The sequence below is a fragment of the Grampus griseus genome (assembly GCF_964374135.1).
Source record: "Grampus griseus genome assembly, chromosome: 4".
In the NCBI taxonomy this organism is placed as follows: Eukaryota; Metazoa; Chordata; class Mammalia; order Artiodactyla; family Delphinidae; genus Grampus; species Grampus griseus.
The window spans coordinates 23,085,372-23,106,539 of record NC_138997.1 but is presented as its reverse complement, the minus strand read 5'-3'; the positions used below and the strand labels follow the sequence as shown (position 1 = coordinate 23,106,539).

At 44.9% G+C, this 21,168-nt stretch overlaps 1 protein-coding gene across 4 annotated transcripts in view; it reads right to left on the bottom strand.

Annotated features, from left to right (window-relative positions):
- Nucleotides 1–16,277, bottom strand: part of GAB1 (GRB2 associated binding protein 1) — a 127,346-nt gene extending 111,069 nt beyond the window's left edge. For all 4 annotated transcript variants that reach the window (XM_082653445.1, XM_082653447.1, XM_082653446.1 and 1 more), the window contains exon 1: nt 16,175–16,277. In XM_082653445.1, coding sequence (XP_082509571.1) covers nt 16,175–16,246 — 72 coding nt within the window. In that variant the 5' untranslated portion in view covers nt 16,247–16,277. The remainder of the gene's footprint in view (nt 1–16,174) is intronic.
- Between the last annotated feature and the right edge of the window lie 4,891 nt (nt 16,278–21,168).

The window sequence follows — 21,168 nt, the reverse complement described above, 5'->3', positions numbered from 1 at the left end:
GTCCTCATTTTCTCACTGCGAATAGGATCAGTAATTAAGTTTTCCTCCTTTCACTACTTTAAGACAAGTATTTCTTCTCCTTAAGTATTTCAATAAAAATCTCAAAGTTATGAAAAGTTATTCTGCTTTGGAAATACACGGTTTAGAAACAACAGATTCTCTTTGAAAAACAAACATGAATGTTTTCAACACGAGAACCTTATCTGAAACATTAAAAATACTTCAATATCCATGTTCCAATATCCCTCAGTTAATAAGAACATGGGTTTCTCAACATATAACTGTTTCTCCAGCTTGGGAATAAATATTGCATTCGCTAAAATATTTAGTATGCATAAAACCTACCATAAAAGAGTATGTTTTAGCTGTTTAAGCATCACTGAAATCAGTAGGGAGATACTAAACTTTTAAATATATCTGAGTATTAAAAATTATATCTTAAAACAGAAATAATCAAAGTACCAACATCCTATGAATTTTAAGTCAATCTATGCATTTTCTATTTAAATATAAAATCATTAGAAGTTAAAATATGTATATTCAGTTTAATGATGTCTTATTTAATTATGAAAGAGACATTTTAGTAACATGCAAAGGGCAATACATCTGCTTACCTAATATTTTACAACTTATGCTTAACTAACATTTGATAACTTTTTTTTTCCTATATGTTAAAGCAAAGCCAGAAATTTTAAAGTTAAAATACTCCCACTGAAAACTGATAAGCTATATATTTTTTTATGCTGCACTTGGATGACTAATGTTGCGGTTCTCCCCAGGAGCATTTACACTTGTTTACAGCAAATTTAAATATTCATTGGAAACATCTATCACTGTGTTAAACAACATATGGGTTAGAATAAATTATAGAAAAAAATCTGAAAAAATAACTAGAACTATCAAGAGACTCCTAAGAAAACAGGTCTACCAAGTATATGGTTTTAAAAATACAGGAAAGCAAGGCAATAAAGTCACCTGAAATGAAAAGAGCAAGGCGTGAGCCCAGCCTTCGTGCGGGACAGACGTCACAGGAGTCTAGCCTTTCTTGATAGAAGCTGGCTCTGGGTCTCCACCGCCAGCCAGCAACAGCCCTTCTATTCACTTCAGGAGCAAAGCGATCTACTAGCTGAACGTACTTGAACTCTGGGTGCAGTGAGAGGGTGTGGTAGACACTTCGTATAATAACAATAGTGATACCGTATAATCCTTCGTGCAGGACAGAAGTCACAGGAGTCTAGCCTTTCTTGATAGAAGCTGGTTCTGGGTCTCCACCACCAGCCAGCAACAGCCCTTCTATTCATTTCAGGAGCAAAGTGATCTACTAACTGAACGTACTTGAACTCTCGGTGCAGTGAGAGGGCGTGGCAGACACTTCGTATAATAACAATAGTGATACCGTATAACAGCAATAATGCTACTCAACACTTACAAAGCAGATGGGAAGAGGTTCTAAGATCTTGCAGGCAGATGGGCAGAGTACCTCCCTGAGTAAGGAAATGGAGGGGAAGGGAGAGAGAGTGAAGGATGGAGAAAAGGAAGGGAGGGAGGAAAGGTCAGCCAGCTCATCAGTATGACACCACAGTGGTGAAAAGTCGACAGTACAATCTGGGTTCCCAGCATGGAGAAATGAACACTCTTGACACCGAGACGGTTAGGGTAGAGTAAATTGAAAGACACACACTCTGATGAAGAGATGGTTAGAGCAGGGTAAGGAAGGAAATTAACGAAAGCTGATGATAGCCATCATTTTATAAGTAACTCCCCCAATGCCTTTTATTTTGGGAGGAGGGTGTCAATCTCTTTCTGCAAGGTATAAATAGAATCATAAAGTTCCCCTAAGAAAATACTATCTGATAGCTTTCTAAAAACAGAGTGAACTCAGTAGGTAGTTGGAAATAAATTCTTTATTCCTCTGCTAGGATTAAATAACCATTCCCACCTGGGCCATTTCTTGGCCAATTTTCTAAGGTAGAGTCTGTCTTATCTCTCTCTCTCTCTTGCTCTCGTTCTTTAAAACGGACTTTAACATCAAAGTTTAGGTTCAAAGAAACAGATTAGAATATATACATTACACACAGGGAGAGAAAGAGAGACAGACAGACAGGCAGACAGAAATTTGAAAACAGAACTTCTTTAGTCATGTAGAACTATTTTGGTGCTCTGTTACAAACCAACCACATCTCAACTAACCAAAACTTAGGGCAAACTAGACATGTACTATAAAGACAGTGGGAAAAAAATATCTGAAATTAGAACTATTCCAGGAAACCTGGACTGTATTTTCATAATAGGCTTTCAGATCCCATAACCAGAATAACCAGAACTTCTGGTTACGGCACGCAGGCCTCTCACTGCTGTGGCCTCTCCCGTTGCGGAGCACAGGCTCCGGACGCGCAGGCTCAGCGGCCACGGCTCACGGGCCCAGCCGCTCCGCGGCATGTGGGATCTTCCCGGACCGGGGCATGAACCCGCGTCCCCTGCATCGGCAGGCGGACTCTCAACCACTGCGCCACCAGGGAAGCCCAATCCTCTTCATCTTTAAGCCATTCATAAAGCTCTCGATTCACGAATGCGCGTTCTTCTTCAAATCTATACCTGCTCAGTACCTTCCTCGATTTCATCACATCTTTGAGCTTCTTGGCGATGGTTAGGTACTTTCTCATGTTCGTACCTTTCTGAAAATTCCCTTTCACTTTTGTCATCCTCTAAATATGTCCCCTTTAGGGGAAGCTTTGATCTAAATCACATATTTTTTAAAGGATCACCGCATATTTCCCTTATCTCACAGAAAAGGGGCTGAAGTTACTTTCTGAGTTTTGGTTCTTGCCTTCCTATCCCACTCTCTATACACATTTACTTCTACTGGATTTTCTTCCTTTTCCCATGTTTCCTCCATGCTAACTCAGCACTTATCCAAGTGTAAGGTAAGGACCACCTATATCAGAATCACCAGGGATTTGAGAGTTAGAAAATGCAGTTTTCTGGACCTCTACCGAGATTTACTAAAAATTTCAGAAAGGGCAAAGGCTCCAGAATGTTCATTTCAGAAGTTACCCAGGTGATTTGTATGCACATTAAAGTTTGAGGTCCACTGCCCCAAACCCTTGATTGTTCCTTCACCAAAGGACACAGGGACTCCACCGAACTATTACATGAACAAGTGCCGTCAGAGCATCTGAGAAGAGAGAGCAGCATGGCAGTTCTGTTCACCTTCCTTTTGAAATACAGATAGAGGAGCTAACAAAGTTTGGAGACTGAGCTGACTGTGAGACATCAGCACAAATGCAGACTCATCAGCCCTGCTCCATGGCTGCTGCCAATTACAGTAGCCAGACCTGCAAGAAGACTGATTACATGTAATTTATAAAAAGTAAACAAGCTGAGCAGCTTGTGAACAATGAATGGTGATATTCAAGCCAAGAGGTAATAAAAAGCATGAATAAATGACTCAGCATCCCCCTCCCCACCCAGACAACAATTGGTTGTACTCCAGCTAGGATTAGCATGGGGAGAAAAAAAAAAAAGAGAGTATTTGGGGCAATGATTTAAATGATAACAGACCATTTACCATTGGAGAGAGATTTCTGTCTCTTGCAGAAACCGTTGTGACAGGGGTGCATGGCCCCAACCTCTGGGGTTCAAAAGCTCAGGCATCTAAATGACTTTTTCTCAACCTTATTGAAGCCAGAAAAGGAAATGCCTGGGTCCAAGGCTGCCACACAGTCCTGTACCTGAATTATGGCTTTTAAAGGAAACACAGGGAAATAAACCAAATGAATAATACAGCTGTAGGAACCAAGCTTTATGAAGGATTCCTCTACCTGAGGGTTTCCCAACTTCTGCCCTATTGATATTTGGGGCTGGGTCATTCTTGTTTGCAAAGGCTGTCCCGTGCACTGTAGGACGTTTTAACAGCATCCCTGCCTCCACCCACCAGCTGCCAGTAGCACCCCCAGTGGCGACAACCAAAACACATCTCCAGACATTGTTAAATGTCCCTGGCGGGGGCAAAATCACCTTCCCACTTCCACTAAAAACCACCGCTGTACACGGACACATCACGAGGAAACGTTCGTATTAGTGAATTAGCTCGAGGAACATTTTTTTTTTTTTTTTAATGCGGTACGCGGGCCTCTCACTGCTGTGGCCTCTTCCGTTGCGGAGCACAGGCTCAGTGGCCATGGCTCATGGGCCCAGCCGCTCCGCGACACGCGGGATCCTCCCAGACTGGGGCACGAACCCGCGTCCCCTGCATCAGCAGGCGGACTCTCAACCACTGCGCCACCAGGGAAGCCCGGAACATATTTTTGACATCATAAAGATCTCATGATTTCTGCTTTTAAATATACATATATATACTCCTCTTAAGTCTGTGATCCTACTTTTTAAAATACATTTTTCCGATACCAGGGACTACAATACACAATCTTAATATGGTTTCAGGGAGCTATTCAAGCCACTACAAACGTGCCACGTAAGGAAATAACTAGTGGGCTCCTTGCCTTTCCGAGTCACAATCAAGAAGCTGTCAACTTTATCGCCGAAGGATTCATGTCCACTTGACACAGCCAAGGTGTCCATCAGGTACAGGCCACCAAGTGCTAGAGCCCGTAAAACTTTCAGGAGCCCACAAAAAGTGTCTTCATATGAAATTCATTTAAAATCAGAATAAAACAGGAACATAATAAGGATAATAACTATCTAATAATAAATCCAGCTTGGAATATATTCATCTATCTGGACACAGTTGCAAAATATAATTTTTATTCTTTTTTTTTGGTTAGAGGAAGGGAGCCCTTGAAGGCAGAAGTACTGGGGGCTCGTGAAAAATCACAATGAGCCCCAGCATCAAAAGGGGGAACAAGAAATTAAACAAGTGCAATCCGGTGCGATGGGCACTGTCCTGGGGGAATGGCCGAGCATCGAAGGGGAACAAAACAGATGCTCTTGGCCCGCTGGGTCTGCGTGGGTGAGTGATAGTGGTGGCGGGAGCTCGAGGGAGGCTCCTGGGGTAGCCTTGGTGTGGAGGCAGAGAGAGGAGGGCCAGGAATCCCTGGAGGAGAGAAGCGCACAGGCCAAGGCCAGAGTGAGGGATCACAAAGCCAATTCGGGACCTGAAAGCTCAGTACAGCTGAAGCGGAGCGGGTGAGTGAGAAGGAGGTACATGCATGGGCCACATCACAGGGAACGCTGTAAGCCAAGAGAAGGGGTTTGGGCATTCCTCAGAGCAAAGGAACCCTGCGGAACAGCCTCAAACTGGAGCCCGGGACGATCAGATCTGGGTTTCAGAAAGGCCATGCTGGCTGCCTTGATGAAGCTGGTTTGGAGGGATGCAAGGATGGAGACAGGGAGATGAACTAGCTATTGCAGAAATCCGGCAGAAAGGCAAAGGCAGCTTAGGCAACACAGAGGTCAGGAAGTCAAGAGATCTCTGGAAGGTAAAGCTGACAGGATTTGGTCACTGGATGTGGAGAAGGAGAAGAGAACAAAGAAAACCCTCTGGCTTAAGCCACTGGGAAAGGGATGGTGGCGTGACTGATTGAGAGAGGGAACAGTGAGAGGACGGAGTTTAGGGAGAGGATGGTAAGCCCTGCTGTGGGCATGCGGACTCTCCGTTGCTGTGGGGATCTAAGCAGTTAGAGATCTACTAACCAGTTAGAGCCAAAGATGTGGAGTGACAAATGGGCTGAAATGGTGTCTTCAGATCATCAGCATATAATTCAGGGGCATTTCACTGGGCTTTATGATCCACAGATGGGCTTTAAAAGTTAGGAAGCGTGCAAGGGGATAATAAGGTTTGTGTGTAAGTTTGTAAGAATTCTGTGGACACTACTATATATAAAATAGATAACCAGCAAGGACCTACTGTATAGCAGAGGAAACTATACTCAATATCTTGTAATAACCTACAATGGAAGAGAATCTGAAAAAGAATATATAACTGAATCACTCTGCTGTACACCTGAAACTAACAAAACTGTAAATCAACTAGCAACCAGCATGATGTGGGCACTGGCCAAGCAGGGGGAAAAAAAAAGAAAGAATTCTATGGAAATGGAGAACATGGAGCTTTTATGAAATTTTCAAAAAAGTTCATGAACGCCCAATGGATGAAGAACTACTAACGGTGTGACATGGGAGTAGAGAGCATCCAGGGCTAGCCAGCACTAGAACGCTTAGGAACTCCAACACTTCCAGAAACCAGAGCCTGGTATCAGGAAGGCACAGGGAAGAACATATTTTGAGAAAATGGACTGGTTATCTCCAACGATGTAGTCAAGAGTTTCATGAAAAATAAAAAGTTCAGATCTAGTTCTGCTAGATTGGGCAACCATCTGGGATCTTAGTGGGAGCCGGGTTAGGTAAGGATGGTGGAAGAGGACCCGGGCTGTATTCCACTCTGAGATGAGCAGCAGGTGAGGAAGAGGGGGCCGCCAGGTGGACACAACCCACCCACGAGTCTGGCTGGAAAAGGGAGCAATAGAGTCTCGCTCCAGCCCCATCTTTGAAAATTGAATCCATCTTTTTTCTTTTTTTTCTTTCGGTATGCGGGCCTCTCACTGCTGTGGCCTCTCCCGTTGTGGAGCACAGGCTCCGGACGTGCAGGCTCAGCGGCCATGGCTCACGGGCCCAGCTGCTCCGCGGCATGTGGGATCTTCCCGGACCGGGGCATGAACCCACGTCCCCTGCATCGGCAGGCAGACTCTCAACCACTGCGCCACCAGGGAAGCCCTGAATCCATCTTTTAAGGTCCTGGTGAAATCTCTCTTCATGAAACCTTCATGAAACCTTCCCGGAATCCCTGAATTCACCTCCCTCGGCTGAATTCTTCTAAAGCCTGGCCTCACACATCACTGATCACAACACAATTTGCAGTACTGAGTGCCTCCTAGGTCCCTAGTAGCATATAAACTCCTGAAAGGTAGACGCAGTGCCCTCTTGGGCCTCTTCTGAATTCTTTGCAATGCCTTGTTCTCAGCGGGCATCCCCTCAAGGACTGCAGGGTCTGACCTGAGAAGTAAGAGATCTGGCCCCGCCAGAACAGCTGGTTAACTTGTATGACCTCGGACAAATCAATTAAGTCTCTCGGAGGCTATTTATTTTCACTCCCTGTAAAAAGAGGAGGTTGGACTCTCTACTAGGGAAGAAGGAGATAAGTATAATTGGGAGAGATATTTGATACAGCTATTGTTTTTGTAATGCAAATCATAGAAAATAAAACTGGATGAAAAGCCATGGGAAACTCAAACAATACGTGATAGAGAAATGGGTTAGAAGAGGTTGAGAAACATTGAACTAGATGATTTATCATTTTAGGCTTAAAATTCAACAAGTATTTGGTCACGCTACTCAAGAGATTGTGCCAGGTACCACTCTGTGCATTTCAGACGCAGAGAACAAATGCCGTCTTTGTCCTCTGGAAATTAATAACCTATTACAAACACCAAAGAATGATAAATGAAGCCATAATTTTCTTTGTAAATAGATCATGTGTACACGCTTTCAACTGTGTATACTGTGGGCCATTAGGAAAATCATCTAGAAAGATATGTTAAAACGAAAAATATACCAGGCATGCTTTTCCTGTTTTGACTCTTCCACTGCTTAAATGAAGAGAAAGAAAAAAGAAGAGAAAGAAAAAAGAACTACAGCATCAGTTTAATTTTGTCCACTTTTCTTCGGAGATAGATGACCTAGATACCCTGTGAAGATTACTCAGAAGGCTTTGGTTTTATGTAACAGCACCACCAGGAACAAATTAACTGCCCAAATATTTCGCATTCTTCCTAGCTCAGTATTTCCTTTTACCTTTTTCCAACACTTCGAACATTTAAATCTGAAATTGTCGGGGAGAACTTGTAAAATCCAATCCTCCTACACAACTCTGGGGTCGATTATAACTTTGCCAGAGGGTAGGGGCTTCATATGATGCTTCCCTAACCCAGTGGGGTGAGCCTTCCTCACCAAGTTCTACTTAACGCCACTGAAATTCACAGCACTGGAGGTAGCATTTTACCAAGTGTTTCTCTTCCAAGTGACAAAGATAAAAGCACTTCTTTCCCGCAAATCAAGTGGTCCTCCCTCCAATCAGAAGCACCTTCCTCTTGGCTACGATGACCCTAGCCAAGGCACCGATGGGAATGTGTGATGGACTGGAGTTGACAAAGCACACTTAATTCTTTAACCAGGTAGTCATCTCAGGGAGGAGTCCTGCTAGTCAGAAAGTGGCCTGACCGCATTTCCCAATACAGTAGTAACTAAAAACTGCATTTCAGGAGAGAACAACAATCTACCTGCTGGGTAGAACATTATGATTCCTAGTCTTGATTACTACATAACAGGACATAAATAACTCCCCCTTTTTTAGAGAAAAGGTGGAAGACTGTGTGTGTAAGGATTCTGACATGAATACTTTGTGATGTTGGTAGTGAGGCTTCTACTACAGAGGAAGAAGTAGAAAACAAGGGGAAAAGGGGAAAAGGGCAAGTGGGTAGGGATTCCTGGGGGAAAGAGTGCTTTTTACCTCTCTCCCACTTAAAAAAGTTAGCAGATAAAATTTTATAGCAACTGGCTAACCGATGTATTAAATACAATAAATATTTAATACAAAATATCAATTACCAAATATTAACTACAGTAAAAATGACAAAAATAGATTGAGTTCTCAATCCCCTGATGCTGCCGTCCTGCATATTTTATTTCATAAAAGCAAAAAAGCCTCTTAACTAAAATATTGACCTGCTTATTTCACATAAAACTGCTAAATACCTCTAGGCAATAATGACAAATATTCCATTCAACCAAGCAACACGAAGTCAGTTACAAACCCTTACTGTTAATTAACATTTTTTCCCCTCTTCAGACCAGAGGATGAAAAGTAAAATGAAATTTTAATGTTTTCGTTTTCCATGTGTGATATTCTTAAAGAAGAACCATATGTAAAACTTTTCAAAAAAAATTAAACAACACGAGTTAAAACAAAGGAAAATAAATTAAAAAGGGAAAAGAAAATCAATGAGCAGGATAGTTAAAGCAAAGTTTGGTATTTTTCTTCCTTAAAAAAAAAAAAAAATGACCTAAGATTTCTACACTGAAGAGAAATGTTTGGACTCTTGGTATATTGTTTTTAACTCATGGAACAATGTAGCCATTTGTTTTTTTCCTTTTAGGACACTGCTGTTGTTGTTGTTGTTTGAACACATGGGGAATTACCTAGGCCAAGTATGAATTCAAAGAAAAAAGCTGGGAGAAAAAAAAACACCACCATATGAAAAACTTGTGGTAAATTTGGGATTCTTTCCAGTGTATAAAAGTAAAAGAAAACTCAGTTTAGAAATATGAAAAAAATTTCTGAAATACACAGAAAGGAAAGAACAGTTAAATAGTAGGAAAAAAAATTAAGATCACTCACATTTCCCCTTCTAGAAGCTCTATTTCTTTGCGACTTACATCTTCACATCCAGTTTGCATATAGTAGCTCTGCTAAAAACAACCACATGGAAAATTTTTGTTCCAGATAACACTGCAGGACAGGGCTTGGCAGCTACAAGCTGTAATCAGAATGCTTCAAGGGCTAATGTAACCCAGATAACGACCAAGCATGCATTTCGGTGCAGAGTCTTAACTATTTTTTTTTTTTTCATAAAGCAGGCTGTGGGAGGGTCCAAAGCTGCTGGGTTCTACTTTATACACATTCAGCAATGAGCATTTTTCTCTTCAGTTAGGGAGCATTTTGCTCCTACGAATAAAAGAATTGCTTAAAATATAGAAGATTCTTTTCCAGTTAAGGCATTCTTGTAGGATTTGAGGTGCTCACACAGACAAGCCTGGAATGGTCGAAGCTTCCAAGTTCCTAAAATGACTTTTCCCAGCAATTCCCCAGGCCTGCATCGCCATCTCCAATTCATTAAGGCTCCCCCAGCCATTGAGTTGGCAAATGAAGAGGCTACATTTAAGGGCCGTGGAAATCCATCGTACAATGAGCCACTTTCGCCCAGGAGTCATCTAAAGAAGAAAAGAATGCTGATTTTATTTGTTCCTGTAGCTGAGGAGGGGGAGCAGACAGGGACCTGGGTCTTGCTAAGTTTCCTGTACTTAGTCGACTGAGATAAAGAGTTACAGAAGTGCTGTGCCTTCAATCCAAGTTCAAGTGGCAAATTCAGATGGAACTCTGACTTGGGGGGAAGTGAGCCGCCATGTTAATGCAAGGAATGTGAAATGGGAGAAACCCTTCCATCAACAGTCAGGAGGGGTTTCATGTGATCCATTGGTGTTATTCTCTTTCCTCCAGCACTGGCTGGCACTCATACAGCTGGGCTAAGATGGCTTCCAAAGTCCAAAATAAGACGCTAGCCCAAGGCAGCCCCTGCCCTCCTGCTGGAGCTCAGAAGCAAATGAATCAAAGGCTCTTTTATTCTCCCTCCTACCAGAACATGCTCCCTCTCTGTTGTCAACTAAATGCTTGCCAGAATGAATTATTTAGTTCCAAACAGACATAAAGAAATCTTAAATAACACATGTCCCTTGGAATTTTAATAAGTTCAGGTGACCGGACAAGTGGGGTTGTTTGGTTTGTTGTCTAGCCTGGGACAGAAAATTCACTTGTGGTCAGGATCCCATCAAGAGCATTAGGTCATGGCAGAAACTGAAACTTCTCAAACTTCAAGTTACAGCTGACATCCAAATTCCATGCATGAAACGGAGCTGTTCTGTTCTTTTCACAGGGATGTCTGAACTCAACACAAAGTCCCCGTTCTTCCTTGAAAACCAGGCTGCCCTTCTGATTTTGCTATTTCTGTCAGAAGCACCTGGATTCTTCCAAGAATAGAGCCTGAAATTCACCTGTGAAGTCTTCCCTGGCTGCCCTCCTCCCCCTCCCCTCTAGTCTGAGCTCTTAAGCAATTACTGTCTGTATCAACCATTTGGCAATTCATCATATACAGCCTTGTAAACATAGCTCTTGTAAAACGATTTAAAGGAACATGCATTTACAGCTTGTCTTGGGGAACAGATTAGAAACTCCTTACGGGAAGGGAGTGGGCCTTTCCCTCCACGGTATTCAACACGTGGCACATTTACAAAAGCTCCAGAGATACCTGTTTATCGATTCAGTCAACAGATACCTGGTGAGCTTCCACTCTGTATCAGACACAGCAGCACAGGCACTCGGCAGCCCTGGGCTCAGTGAGCCTGCATTCTGTTAAGGGAGGCGCCGAAGGGTCCCCAAAGAATTCTGCTTCTGTAGTTCTAATATATTCACTAGCTATTTAAGATGAACAAGAAATGGAAGATTTATTTCCCCCCCATCTGCCCCTCCCTGCCAAGGGAAAGTCTGAGAAGAGGAATGTTAGAGGGCAAGAGAGCTTAGAGTGTAGATGTGGTGCCCACCACGTCCCCATTTTACAGATAAGGAAACTGAGGATCAGAAGGCTCCAAAGATCACGTGAATAGTGGCAAAGCCCAGGTGAATTCTGGGTCCTGACACTCAGTTCAGGGTTCCTTCCACCATGGCCCAATTTACCCAAAACCCTTCAAAAATAAAGTGGTAATCCACCTGCTACGATGTTCTTTCTCGTGTGTTAGTCTCTGTAAGAAAATTAGCAGTGCCGACAGTTAATCACCTCTTAAATGTCCTCAACCTGCAAATCATCAAGACCTTAGCTATGTATTTTTTATGTCAACTCCAAACTAGGGAATCTTAGGCTTAAAAGTGCCTTGTCACTTCATTTCTTTCATATTTAAGCAGACTCATTATGGCAAAACACACTGAAATAACCAGTTCACCTGTCAACCAGATTATCCAAGTATAAATTCTTGCCATGTTTTTGTATTTGTTCAAAGATGATCAATTAAAAAAAAATTTAAAAACAGCAGAATTCTAAAACTACCCTCCAAGCTGATCCACCTTCTTAGTAATTTTGAATCCCAAAAGACAACAATCAGATTTAGGGATTCAGCAACTCATATCACTAAGCCCAGGCACAACAAAAGAATTAACTATCATTAACTTTCATAAAGACAATGTACTTGCTAGTTGATGATCTTTCTTAGTAGAAACAATGTTCCTGCCTTATTGGAAAAGGTAAAAAGAAAACATTCGTAATTTGAATGGTATGTTCACTAATGGGAGAATTGCAGGAAAAAAATTTCCTTGAACAGAATAATTATGCTCCTTCAGTCACTGTAAGCAAAAGCTTCAGAATCTGTTGACTACTGGCAATTCCCAGTAGCAGAATCTGCTACTGGGAATTGCCAAAAAAGGGCAGGAAAAGCTTCCAAACATCCCAGCCCTCTTTGTTGTAGTGACACTATGGAACAGGGACTTAGCCCAGCTCCTGGGTTGTCCTTGAACCAAGGAGATGCTGTTATTTTGCCTTCCCCATGCCTCTCTCCTCCATGTAAGATGTCAGGTGCCCACCCAGAGGAAGATGCTATTTCTGTTTCTAAGTCCATTCCCAGAACCACAAGTTCAGACAAAAAACATCCTATAAGCTGACAGCTGAAGAGCAGAGCCCAAGCTGGGTGCAGATTACACACCCAAGAACTGGCTGACGTTTTGCTCCCCAGCTGGCTGGCAGCTAGCACGCCACCCTGCCCTGGTCCAGAAGCAGGTTCTCCTGCTGAGACTGCACACCGGCCCACGGCAGACATCTGGGCCATGGAGGAGCCCAAACTTGGTGTCTTGGCTTGAGGCAGGCCATAGGGAAGCTCCCCCCTGCAGAGACAGGGAGACAGCCAGCTGGCTTGGAGCAATCCTTTGTTTTCAAGACTTACCTTTTATCTCAGCTAAAATTTCAAATCCTGATGAAAATTCTACCATTATTTCAAATGGCTGATTTGTCTTTAAACAGCCCTTTAAACATCTGAGCGCTGCCGTTGAGTGCATACTACCAAGAGTCTACTTGGTTTCTATAACCCTAGTGACATTGATCTGTATGTGATTCTACTCAGGTCCTTGACAGAGTGAAAAATCAGCTGTTTAATATATAACACAGGATGAAAACGGCAACACAGTAGTAGCAAAACTGAGAGAAAGCAGAAAAATCTTCCCCTCCATATTAAGTGGACTTCTAAAAATTCTCAGAGGATGGAACACATACAAGAGGTTCTTACCCTTTGGCAAATAAATATAGAAAAAATTAAAAAGAGGCAAAAAGGCTGGAGAATCTGCTCGCTAGTCTTTGTCTTAACTGTCTTTTATGCCACTTCCACTCTCTTTAGGAAATTCAAGAAAAGCTTCCATATCTGAGGAACATACTAATATAAAAAAACAGTGCTGTTGACTATAAAAAAGCAAACATAAAATGGAGTTGTAAATGGAATGCATGGGGGCCATACCTTGAGATGACTTTGAAGATAAAACTAAAACAATTTTTTGTCATTTAAAAGCCCTGATGGATCATCTTAATCAATGCTTGGACTACCCTATAAATACTGTAAACAGCGAGACAACTGTCAAATTTCTCTGGCCAAATGTTCCCCAACAAAATCAATGTTCAAACTCCCTGAAGTTTCATTTAACAATTACAGTACCAGGCATCCAAGATATCTTATCACAGTGAATCTGTTCATTCAAAACCATTATCAAGCAACATTTTGCCCACTGGGTGGCCAACAATGTTTCCTTTCATCCAGAAAATAAAGATTCTACATGAAAACCAAACCAGCACAGGAGATGCATGTATATATGCCAATGTCTTTGAGGGGCAAAGCTGCTTTAGCCAAAACTGTCTGAATTGGATACCAAGCCAAAGAGCAATCATCTGGGAATGTCAAAATCTAGGCAACCGACTTGACAGTGCAAATATAAGACAAGACTCATTTTAACTTGTAAGTCTCCAGTCACCCTCTTGGACCCCTCAATTCTGGTGGCCACCCTGCCCACTTTCTTCCTGGGCTGTCTCTATGTACTTCACTGGTGTGGAAAGAAAACCCCAGTGCCCAGCCAGACAAAGAAAAGCCCGCCTCCCTCCGCTGTTAGGCATATTCTCCCCTCAGCTGACAACAATTTAGGGAGCCCATTGTCTCCCTGAAGTATTCCTGTGGTTTCAGTCTACAAGAAGTTTGTTCCTCAAAACATCTATGCAATACCCATAGTGATCCACTTGGGCACACAATCAGAAACCGTCTGGCATTGCTAGCTACCTTTTGTGCCCACATGCTTGTCTTGTGTTTCTTCAGCACTGCACCTCTGATGCACAGCCCGCCCCTTCCTTGCATGCTCAACCAATATCCACAGACTCATAGAAAGTTACAACTTGAAAGGCTGTTTACAGATGACCGGCCTGAGTGCCGCTTGAAATCAACTAGATGACTCATCAACCTTTTAAAGGCCAGTCAGGCAGGCAGATCTGGGTTCAAACCCTGCCTCTGGCACACTCTGGTTATGTAGACTGTGTTCTCATCTGTTAAACACATAGATAATACCCGCCTCATAAAACTGTTGTAATGATCAAATGAAATAATAAATTTTTTTAAATTCAGATTTTCCATTTTCTTGGTCCTTGTTAAGACATAATCTTTGGGGCTGATTTTCTTCCTGGTTTGTATTACATTAAATTGCAAGCCCAAGAGGCAAGTCTTTTTTCCTACTGTATTTTTTAATCTTATGGTCCCTAGTCCAGTGCGGGGCATCTTTTGAGAGAGCCATAAACCAATCATGTGAAAGAAAGCATTAAACCTCTATTACCACTACCTATTTCAGCTAATGTAGTGCTCTTCAGTTCCCCCAAGGACCCAATCATTTCCTAAACAGCGCCTTCTCAAAACAAATACATCTATCAATCCACTCCCTCTTCCCACACACATACAACCTTCTCTTCAGAACTCAGAGCTGAAAACAACACTGCCTCTCCCCAATTTTTGTATTAAAGTCAGCATATTTACCAGAATATTCAGGCAAAGTGTGATAGGTGGAGAGACAGGATTTGGAAGGATTCAAAAAATCTCTGGAGAACTTTCTTAGGATTTGTGGCATCAAATCCTTAAATAAGAATTACTTGCCTATAACAAATTCTGGCAGAAAGTAAACCAGAAACTCACCGGTGAGTTGTTGGTGAAGTTAAATATTGCACTTCACTCCGTTCTATGCAAGCAAACAGTGACTAATAGGATTACCTCGAGCTCTCTGGATGTAGATACCCTTCCACAAGAAACAGGTTCCATTATTAGTGTCGGCCCCCTGGTAGTAAATTTATATTTAAGGGGGCATACATTTTGTTTTCGAGACATACTTTACTAAAAAAATATTTGCGTCATATGCCAGGGCGAAGGTGTCATTTCTGTCTTTTGCAGGAGGCAGCAACAAAGAGCCAATGGGGGAGAAGGGGATAAGATCGCAGACAACCCCCCCCCCCCCGAAGAGGACACAGATTTCCACCTAAGCAAGGTTGGTTCTTTCAGGGAATATCTTCCTTAACAGCTAAAACGGTTTAACACATAATCAGCAGAAGCAATTCGGGTGGCCTGGGAAAGTACCGTAACACACAGAAATCCTGACTGGCCCCAGCTGTCCTCTCCTGCGGGGTTTGACAGCGTGTCCACGGCGCCCGAACACCAGCCACCAGGCTCCCCACAGCGCCCTCCTTTCGCAGCAAACTGCCAAGGCTCTCGGGCCAAACTCCAAGGTCCCTCGCTTCAAAACCGCGAAAATGTGAACCGTGCTAAGCAAACGGTAGGGCGCGTAATAACTTTTCTTTCCCGTGTGCGCGGACTGGAGATGCTCGGCTCTAAGACCAACTTCCCAGGTCCCCCTCCCGCTTCCGGCAACCACCCCGAGGGGAAGGCGGGAGGGAGCGCGGACCAAATAGAAGGCTGATGAGTTCCAACACCTCCGTGGGTTTCCCACTGCGGGAAATTTACTATACAGCAGTCTCTAAGGATTCCCTGCAGATATAACGAAAGGAGAATGCTCTCCCCCTCGCCCCTGCTAAAAGGAACAATAAAAACATGCAGCCGGCGCTCAGCTGGCCATGCCGAGCCCTCCTACGGGCCGATGTCTGGAATCTGGAGAAAGAAAGGTGCCCGGCCAAGAGGAGGCCCGGGCGTGAGTGTCCAGCCTGGGTCCCCAGCCTGCCGGGGAAAGGGCCCACGGGAAAAGGATGGGGACCAAGGGTAAGCAGCAGCCCGCGCGCGAGCCTCCCGGGAAGGGGAACGGCGGCCGAGCTCTACTTACATAACGCTTCAACTTTTTCTCCGGGGGTGACTTGCGGAGCCATCCGGAGCAGACCACTTCGCCGCCGCTCATGGTGCGCGCCTCTCCGGCTCCGGGCCGGGCGCGCTCCCGACACCGCCGACGCCGGACAGCCGCGCAGCGGCGGGGACCTAGCTCTCCCGCGGCGCACCCCGGGCGGACGGGCTCCGCGGCGCGCCGGCTCTCGGCCTCCGAGCTTCTTCCCTAGCAAGCAGGTCCGCGGACTTGAGTAGAAGCGGGCCGCGCCGCCGAGGCCGATACCTCGGGGCAGGGTCCGCGGCCGGGCCGAGGGCGCCCCGGCCTCCCTTCAGTGCGCCCGCCCAGCCGCCAGGCGCGCCGTCCCGCCGGCTGCCTCCTTCGCGCTCGGGCTCAACGGGACTCTGCCCCGGCGCGGAGCCCAAGCCTCGGCCCCCTGCGCTCCGCCCCCTCGGGACGGGACCTCCCAGAGCGCTCTCTTAGACAGACACGACGCTGCACGCGCGCACACACACACACACACACAATGCCCTGCGCAGTGCCCACTCCGGCTCGCCCGGTCTCGGTTTCGGTGCGCCCTGCGCGATCCTCTCCTTCCCCCTCCTCGCGGTAGGGTGGGTCACTTCCCCGCGGCGCCTGGGCAGCCGGGAGGAAAGGAGAAGCCGCGAGGGTCCCGTGGACAGCGGGCGCAGGGCTGGTCCAGGGCCACGGAGGGAGCCGCCGGCTCGGCGTCGCTGGGCAGGGCAGAGGTCCCGCCGGAGGGTGGGTCCGCGCTCGCCGCCGCCGCGGGAGAGAGAGGGCGGAGGGCGGCGAAGGAACGAAGCTCTCGGCTGCTTGGCTGCGGGGACAGAGCCCACCGTCCAGTCCCCTCGCGCTCCTCCCGCGCCGCCTCCCCCACCCCCGGGCGCGCGGCAGGTTCTGAGCGGCCTGGCCCCCGGCCCCGATCCCTCCCTCTCCCGGCCTCCCGGCTCCCTCTTCCTTTCCTCCTCCCCTTCCCACGTTCGGGCCGGCTGCGGTTTCTGCCCAGACTTTCTTTAACTCCGCCGGAGCGCTTCCAGCCAAAACAAGGGCCAGGGAGGAGGAGACGCACGGAGGGAGGGAGCGAGAGAGGGAGGGAGCGGGAGTCCGAGAGGCACCCTGGGATCTGTAGTTCGGAAAGCTAGAGAGGGGTCCTCGGCCGCCCGGCGGCCGTGGAGACCGGAGCCCCCGGCGGCCTGCTCGCCGGGGAAGGCGGCGAGGCCTCGGCGAGGGCGGTGCCGCCGGGGCTCGGGCTCCGGGCGGAGCGAGGAACCTTCGAATGTTCAAGTCTGGAGATTGCCATCTTGGCTCAGCCGAGTGTCAGTCAGTTCGGAGTTAGTACTGTGCTCGAGATCAGGAGTTGGAGGGGGAGGGGCTGGGGTGTTTGTACTTGACAGCGCGCAAAGCAAAACAGCCCGGAGGGAGACCGCGCGCCCTGGAGAGTCTGCGACCCCCGGATCCCTGCCCGCGAGTCTGAAGGGCAGGGACCAGGAGGGCGAGGACTCGGGGGAACGCGCTAAGGCGACCAGCCTGGAGCGGAGGGCAGAGGGGGACCCTTCCGGGCTGGTGTGGGCTGGTCCCCGGAGCAGCCTTGCCTGAGTGGTGTGGGAACGCTTAGCGGGGCCAAAGGATTTGGTTGAATCGATCTCTGGGACATTTTGAAGTCTCACACTCCCTCCATTTGTTGCCGGTTTCTTCCACTTGACTTGGCATTTGTTTAAAATCTACCTTTGGGGTGTTGGACCAGAAAAGGGAAACTTACTGGATGTCTTAGCGCTATTTGCTTTCTTGCGTGTGCTTTACAATTATGACACGTGGTCCTGAGTTTAACACGATCCTGTAATAGAAATATCTTTTCCAGTTTATTTATGGAAAACAAAGCCCTCACACAAATTTTGGAAGGTAATATAAATAATCAGATAAAAGTGCTAAAAATAGTAGGAGATAAGTGAACGTTTCTGGAAAAAATAACCTCAGGCATTTTCTTGTTAATACAACATTCACTTTCAGGAGTTCCTCTGAGTTTGAAAAGCTTGTACAGTTGTAGGAAATTAGGTGCTGGGGTGGTGAGAACTAGAGGTCTCTGCACTCATGGAAGTGACATTTCTGTGGCTGCGTTGGATAGTAAACAGGGGTCAACACAAGTACAGATTGTGATAAATGTTGTGCCCTGGGGGAAATAAACACAGTGAATTAGAAGAATAACCAGGGTGGGACCAGGTCAGATAGGATGAGACAAGTCTTCCTTAAAGAGGCAGCTAGCCAGAGATTTGAAAGATGTTGTGAAGAAGAGAATCAGACTTGTTTTGTGAAGGATCAAAGGGATAACCGTAAGGAGAATTGAGAGAGAAAAAACAAGCAAAGGGGGTTCATTGTTTTTCTTACATTTTAAGGCTTTTTAGAATACAAGTGAGTGTAATTTTTATGGCAGTTCATAAACCAAAGCAATTTTTATGTGAACTCAGGTTTTACCACAAGCGTGCAAATGAAAATAAATCACTGAATTCATTTTCCACTTCTCCCACAGGCAGTGTGTCTGTACACTAAGTCAAAGTATTTATAATTAACATTGCTAAGACTAGTCCACTCTTTCATAGTTAACTGTTGGCTAGATAATTTACCACTTCCTCCACTCCTGTTATGAAGTCCTTTTTTTAAATCTCTGTGTCTGTCTCTTTTTCTTTTTTTTTGGCCACACCCATGTGGCATGCAGGATCTTAGTTCCCCAACCAGGGCTGGAACCCATGCCCCCTGCAGTGGAAGAGGAATTCTTGACTACTGGACAGACAGGGAAATCCCTAAAGTTCTTTCTTTTTTAAATTGAAGTATAGTTTATTTACAATTGTTGTTTTAGTTTCAGGTGTATGGTATAGTGATTCAGTGATACACATGTGTGTTTATGTATGTGTGTGTGTGTATATATGTATATATATATACATATATGCTTTTTCAGATTCTTTTTAATGGAAGACTGTAATACAGTCAGCCCTCCTTATCCCTGGGGAATGGGTTTCAGGACCCCTCCCCATACCAAAATCCTTTGCTGCTCAATTTCCTTGTATAAGATGGTGTAGTATTCACATCTTTATACTATAAATCATCTCTAATTACTTATAATACCTAATACAATGTAAATGCTATGTAAATTGTTGCTAGCATGCAGCAAATTCAAGTTTTGCTTTTTGGAACTTTCTGGATTTTTTCCGAGTATTTCCCATCCGAGGTTGGTTGGCTCCTCGGATGAGGAACCCAAGGATATGGAAGGACCGACTGTATACCCAGTAATCTTTTTCATTATTTCAAATAAGGGATTCAATGATCTCATTTCCATATAAGAAATCATTAAGTATTTTCCCTTATCTTCGACTATGTTGTTTGAGATTTATATTTCTAGAGATCAAATAAGTGAGGAGAGGTTGAAGATAGATATGTCTTCATGTATGTATGTTAGAAAGGAAATTGGTTTTATCTTTACATTATATGCCATTTTTAGATGATCTGTAAAATTACATTTTGTATCCTTATATGTTAAAAGGTATGCTGGAAAACACTACTACACATCAGTATCTTAAATTTCATTCATACAACAAATATTTATGGAATGTCTTTGTATATACAACTTCTTGAGGACCCAGGATATAATAGGGAGGTTAGCCAGACCTATTACCTCACTCCTTTATTCTAGAGAAGAGCATTTTACTAGTCATTAGCCCCTTAACTTCTACAATACAGTTGATAAATGCTGTGAAGGAAAAACAAAGAGTCTTACCTGGGCATACAACTGGAGGCTCTACCCCCTGGGAGAAGGGTGGGTATGTGGGGAAAGACTTCCCTGAGGAACTGACTTTAAACTGAGATCCTCAGGGTGAGTAGAAATGGCCTGGCCAAGCAGCAGAGAAGAGTATTCCAGACAACAGAGAAACTACGAGGTGTCTAAATCCTCAGGCTGGAAGAAACTCCGGAGGACCTGAATGAAGGCAGCAGGCAGATGAGTGAGAGGGACATTGGACTGGGTAAGGTGACAGAAGCAGACAAGGGACAGGTTGTGCTGAGGCCTGGAGATCTTCTTAGAGTTTAGACTTTTCCTCAGAGCAAGTGCCAATTGTCACCTCCCATGGCCTTCAAATCGCCTCAAACCATCACCCCTCTGTGGACTTTGTCATTCACCTCCAGCAGCCCACTCCAGCTACGCGTCTTCCAACTTGATCTTTCAAGTTCTTCCTCTGTAATCTTTCTTCAACAGCTTTCTAGCCTGTTGACACCTCTGCTTTCGCATATCCCATCAGAGCTCTCCGTCTTCACTCCCCCCACCTTATCCAGTTTGAATTTTGCGGTCCACATTTTTAATAACATGCTTCCGACTCACAAAACCCCAACACTGGGTGAACCTGACTGCACTTTCTTCTGCACCCAAACAGCCAAGCGCTGTTGGAGAAAGTTACACAACAGAAACAGTGATGTCACTGTAAATTCATGGTCAGTGACCTCAAATAGATAGATCCTCAGCTCTCTGCAGGGGCAGATCTTGGTCTTCTGGAACCTGAAGCATATACAGTTTGGGGAGTCATTTTAAAGGAAAAGAATATACAATTACAAATTAAAAATTACGATGAATATGAATCTAAATGAGGAAATGAATAAGGAACAAATTACTGGCGCCTTTGAGATACAGATGCCTTTCTTTTGAGACCTCTGTGATAATTTGCCAGAATCCTTACACGGATATACTTTCTGAGTTCATCCTAACTTCCCCTCCCAGCTAGGACACCCAACCTCTCCCAGCAGCTCCCTACTCTCGTGGGGACCTGTGCAGCCAGCTTCATTAGCTTCATGGATGTCTCTGGTACCTGGCAATCCCACTTCCTTTATCTGGACAGTGCACTATATTCTCTGCAAAAAGTTTTCTTTCTTTCTGTCTTCTTTTTATTAAACAACAGCTTTATTGAGATATAATTCACCTACCATAAAATTCACATTTTTAA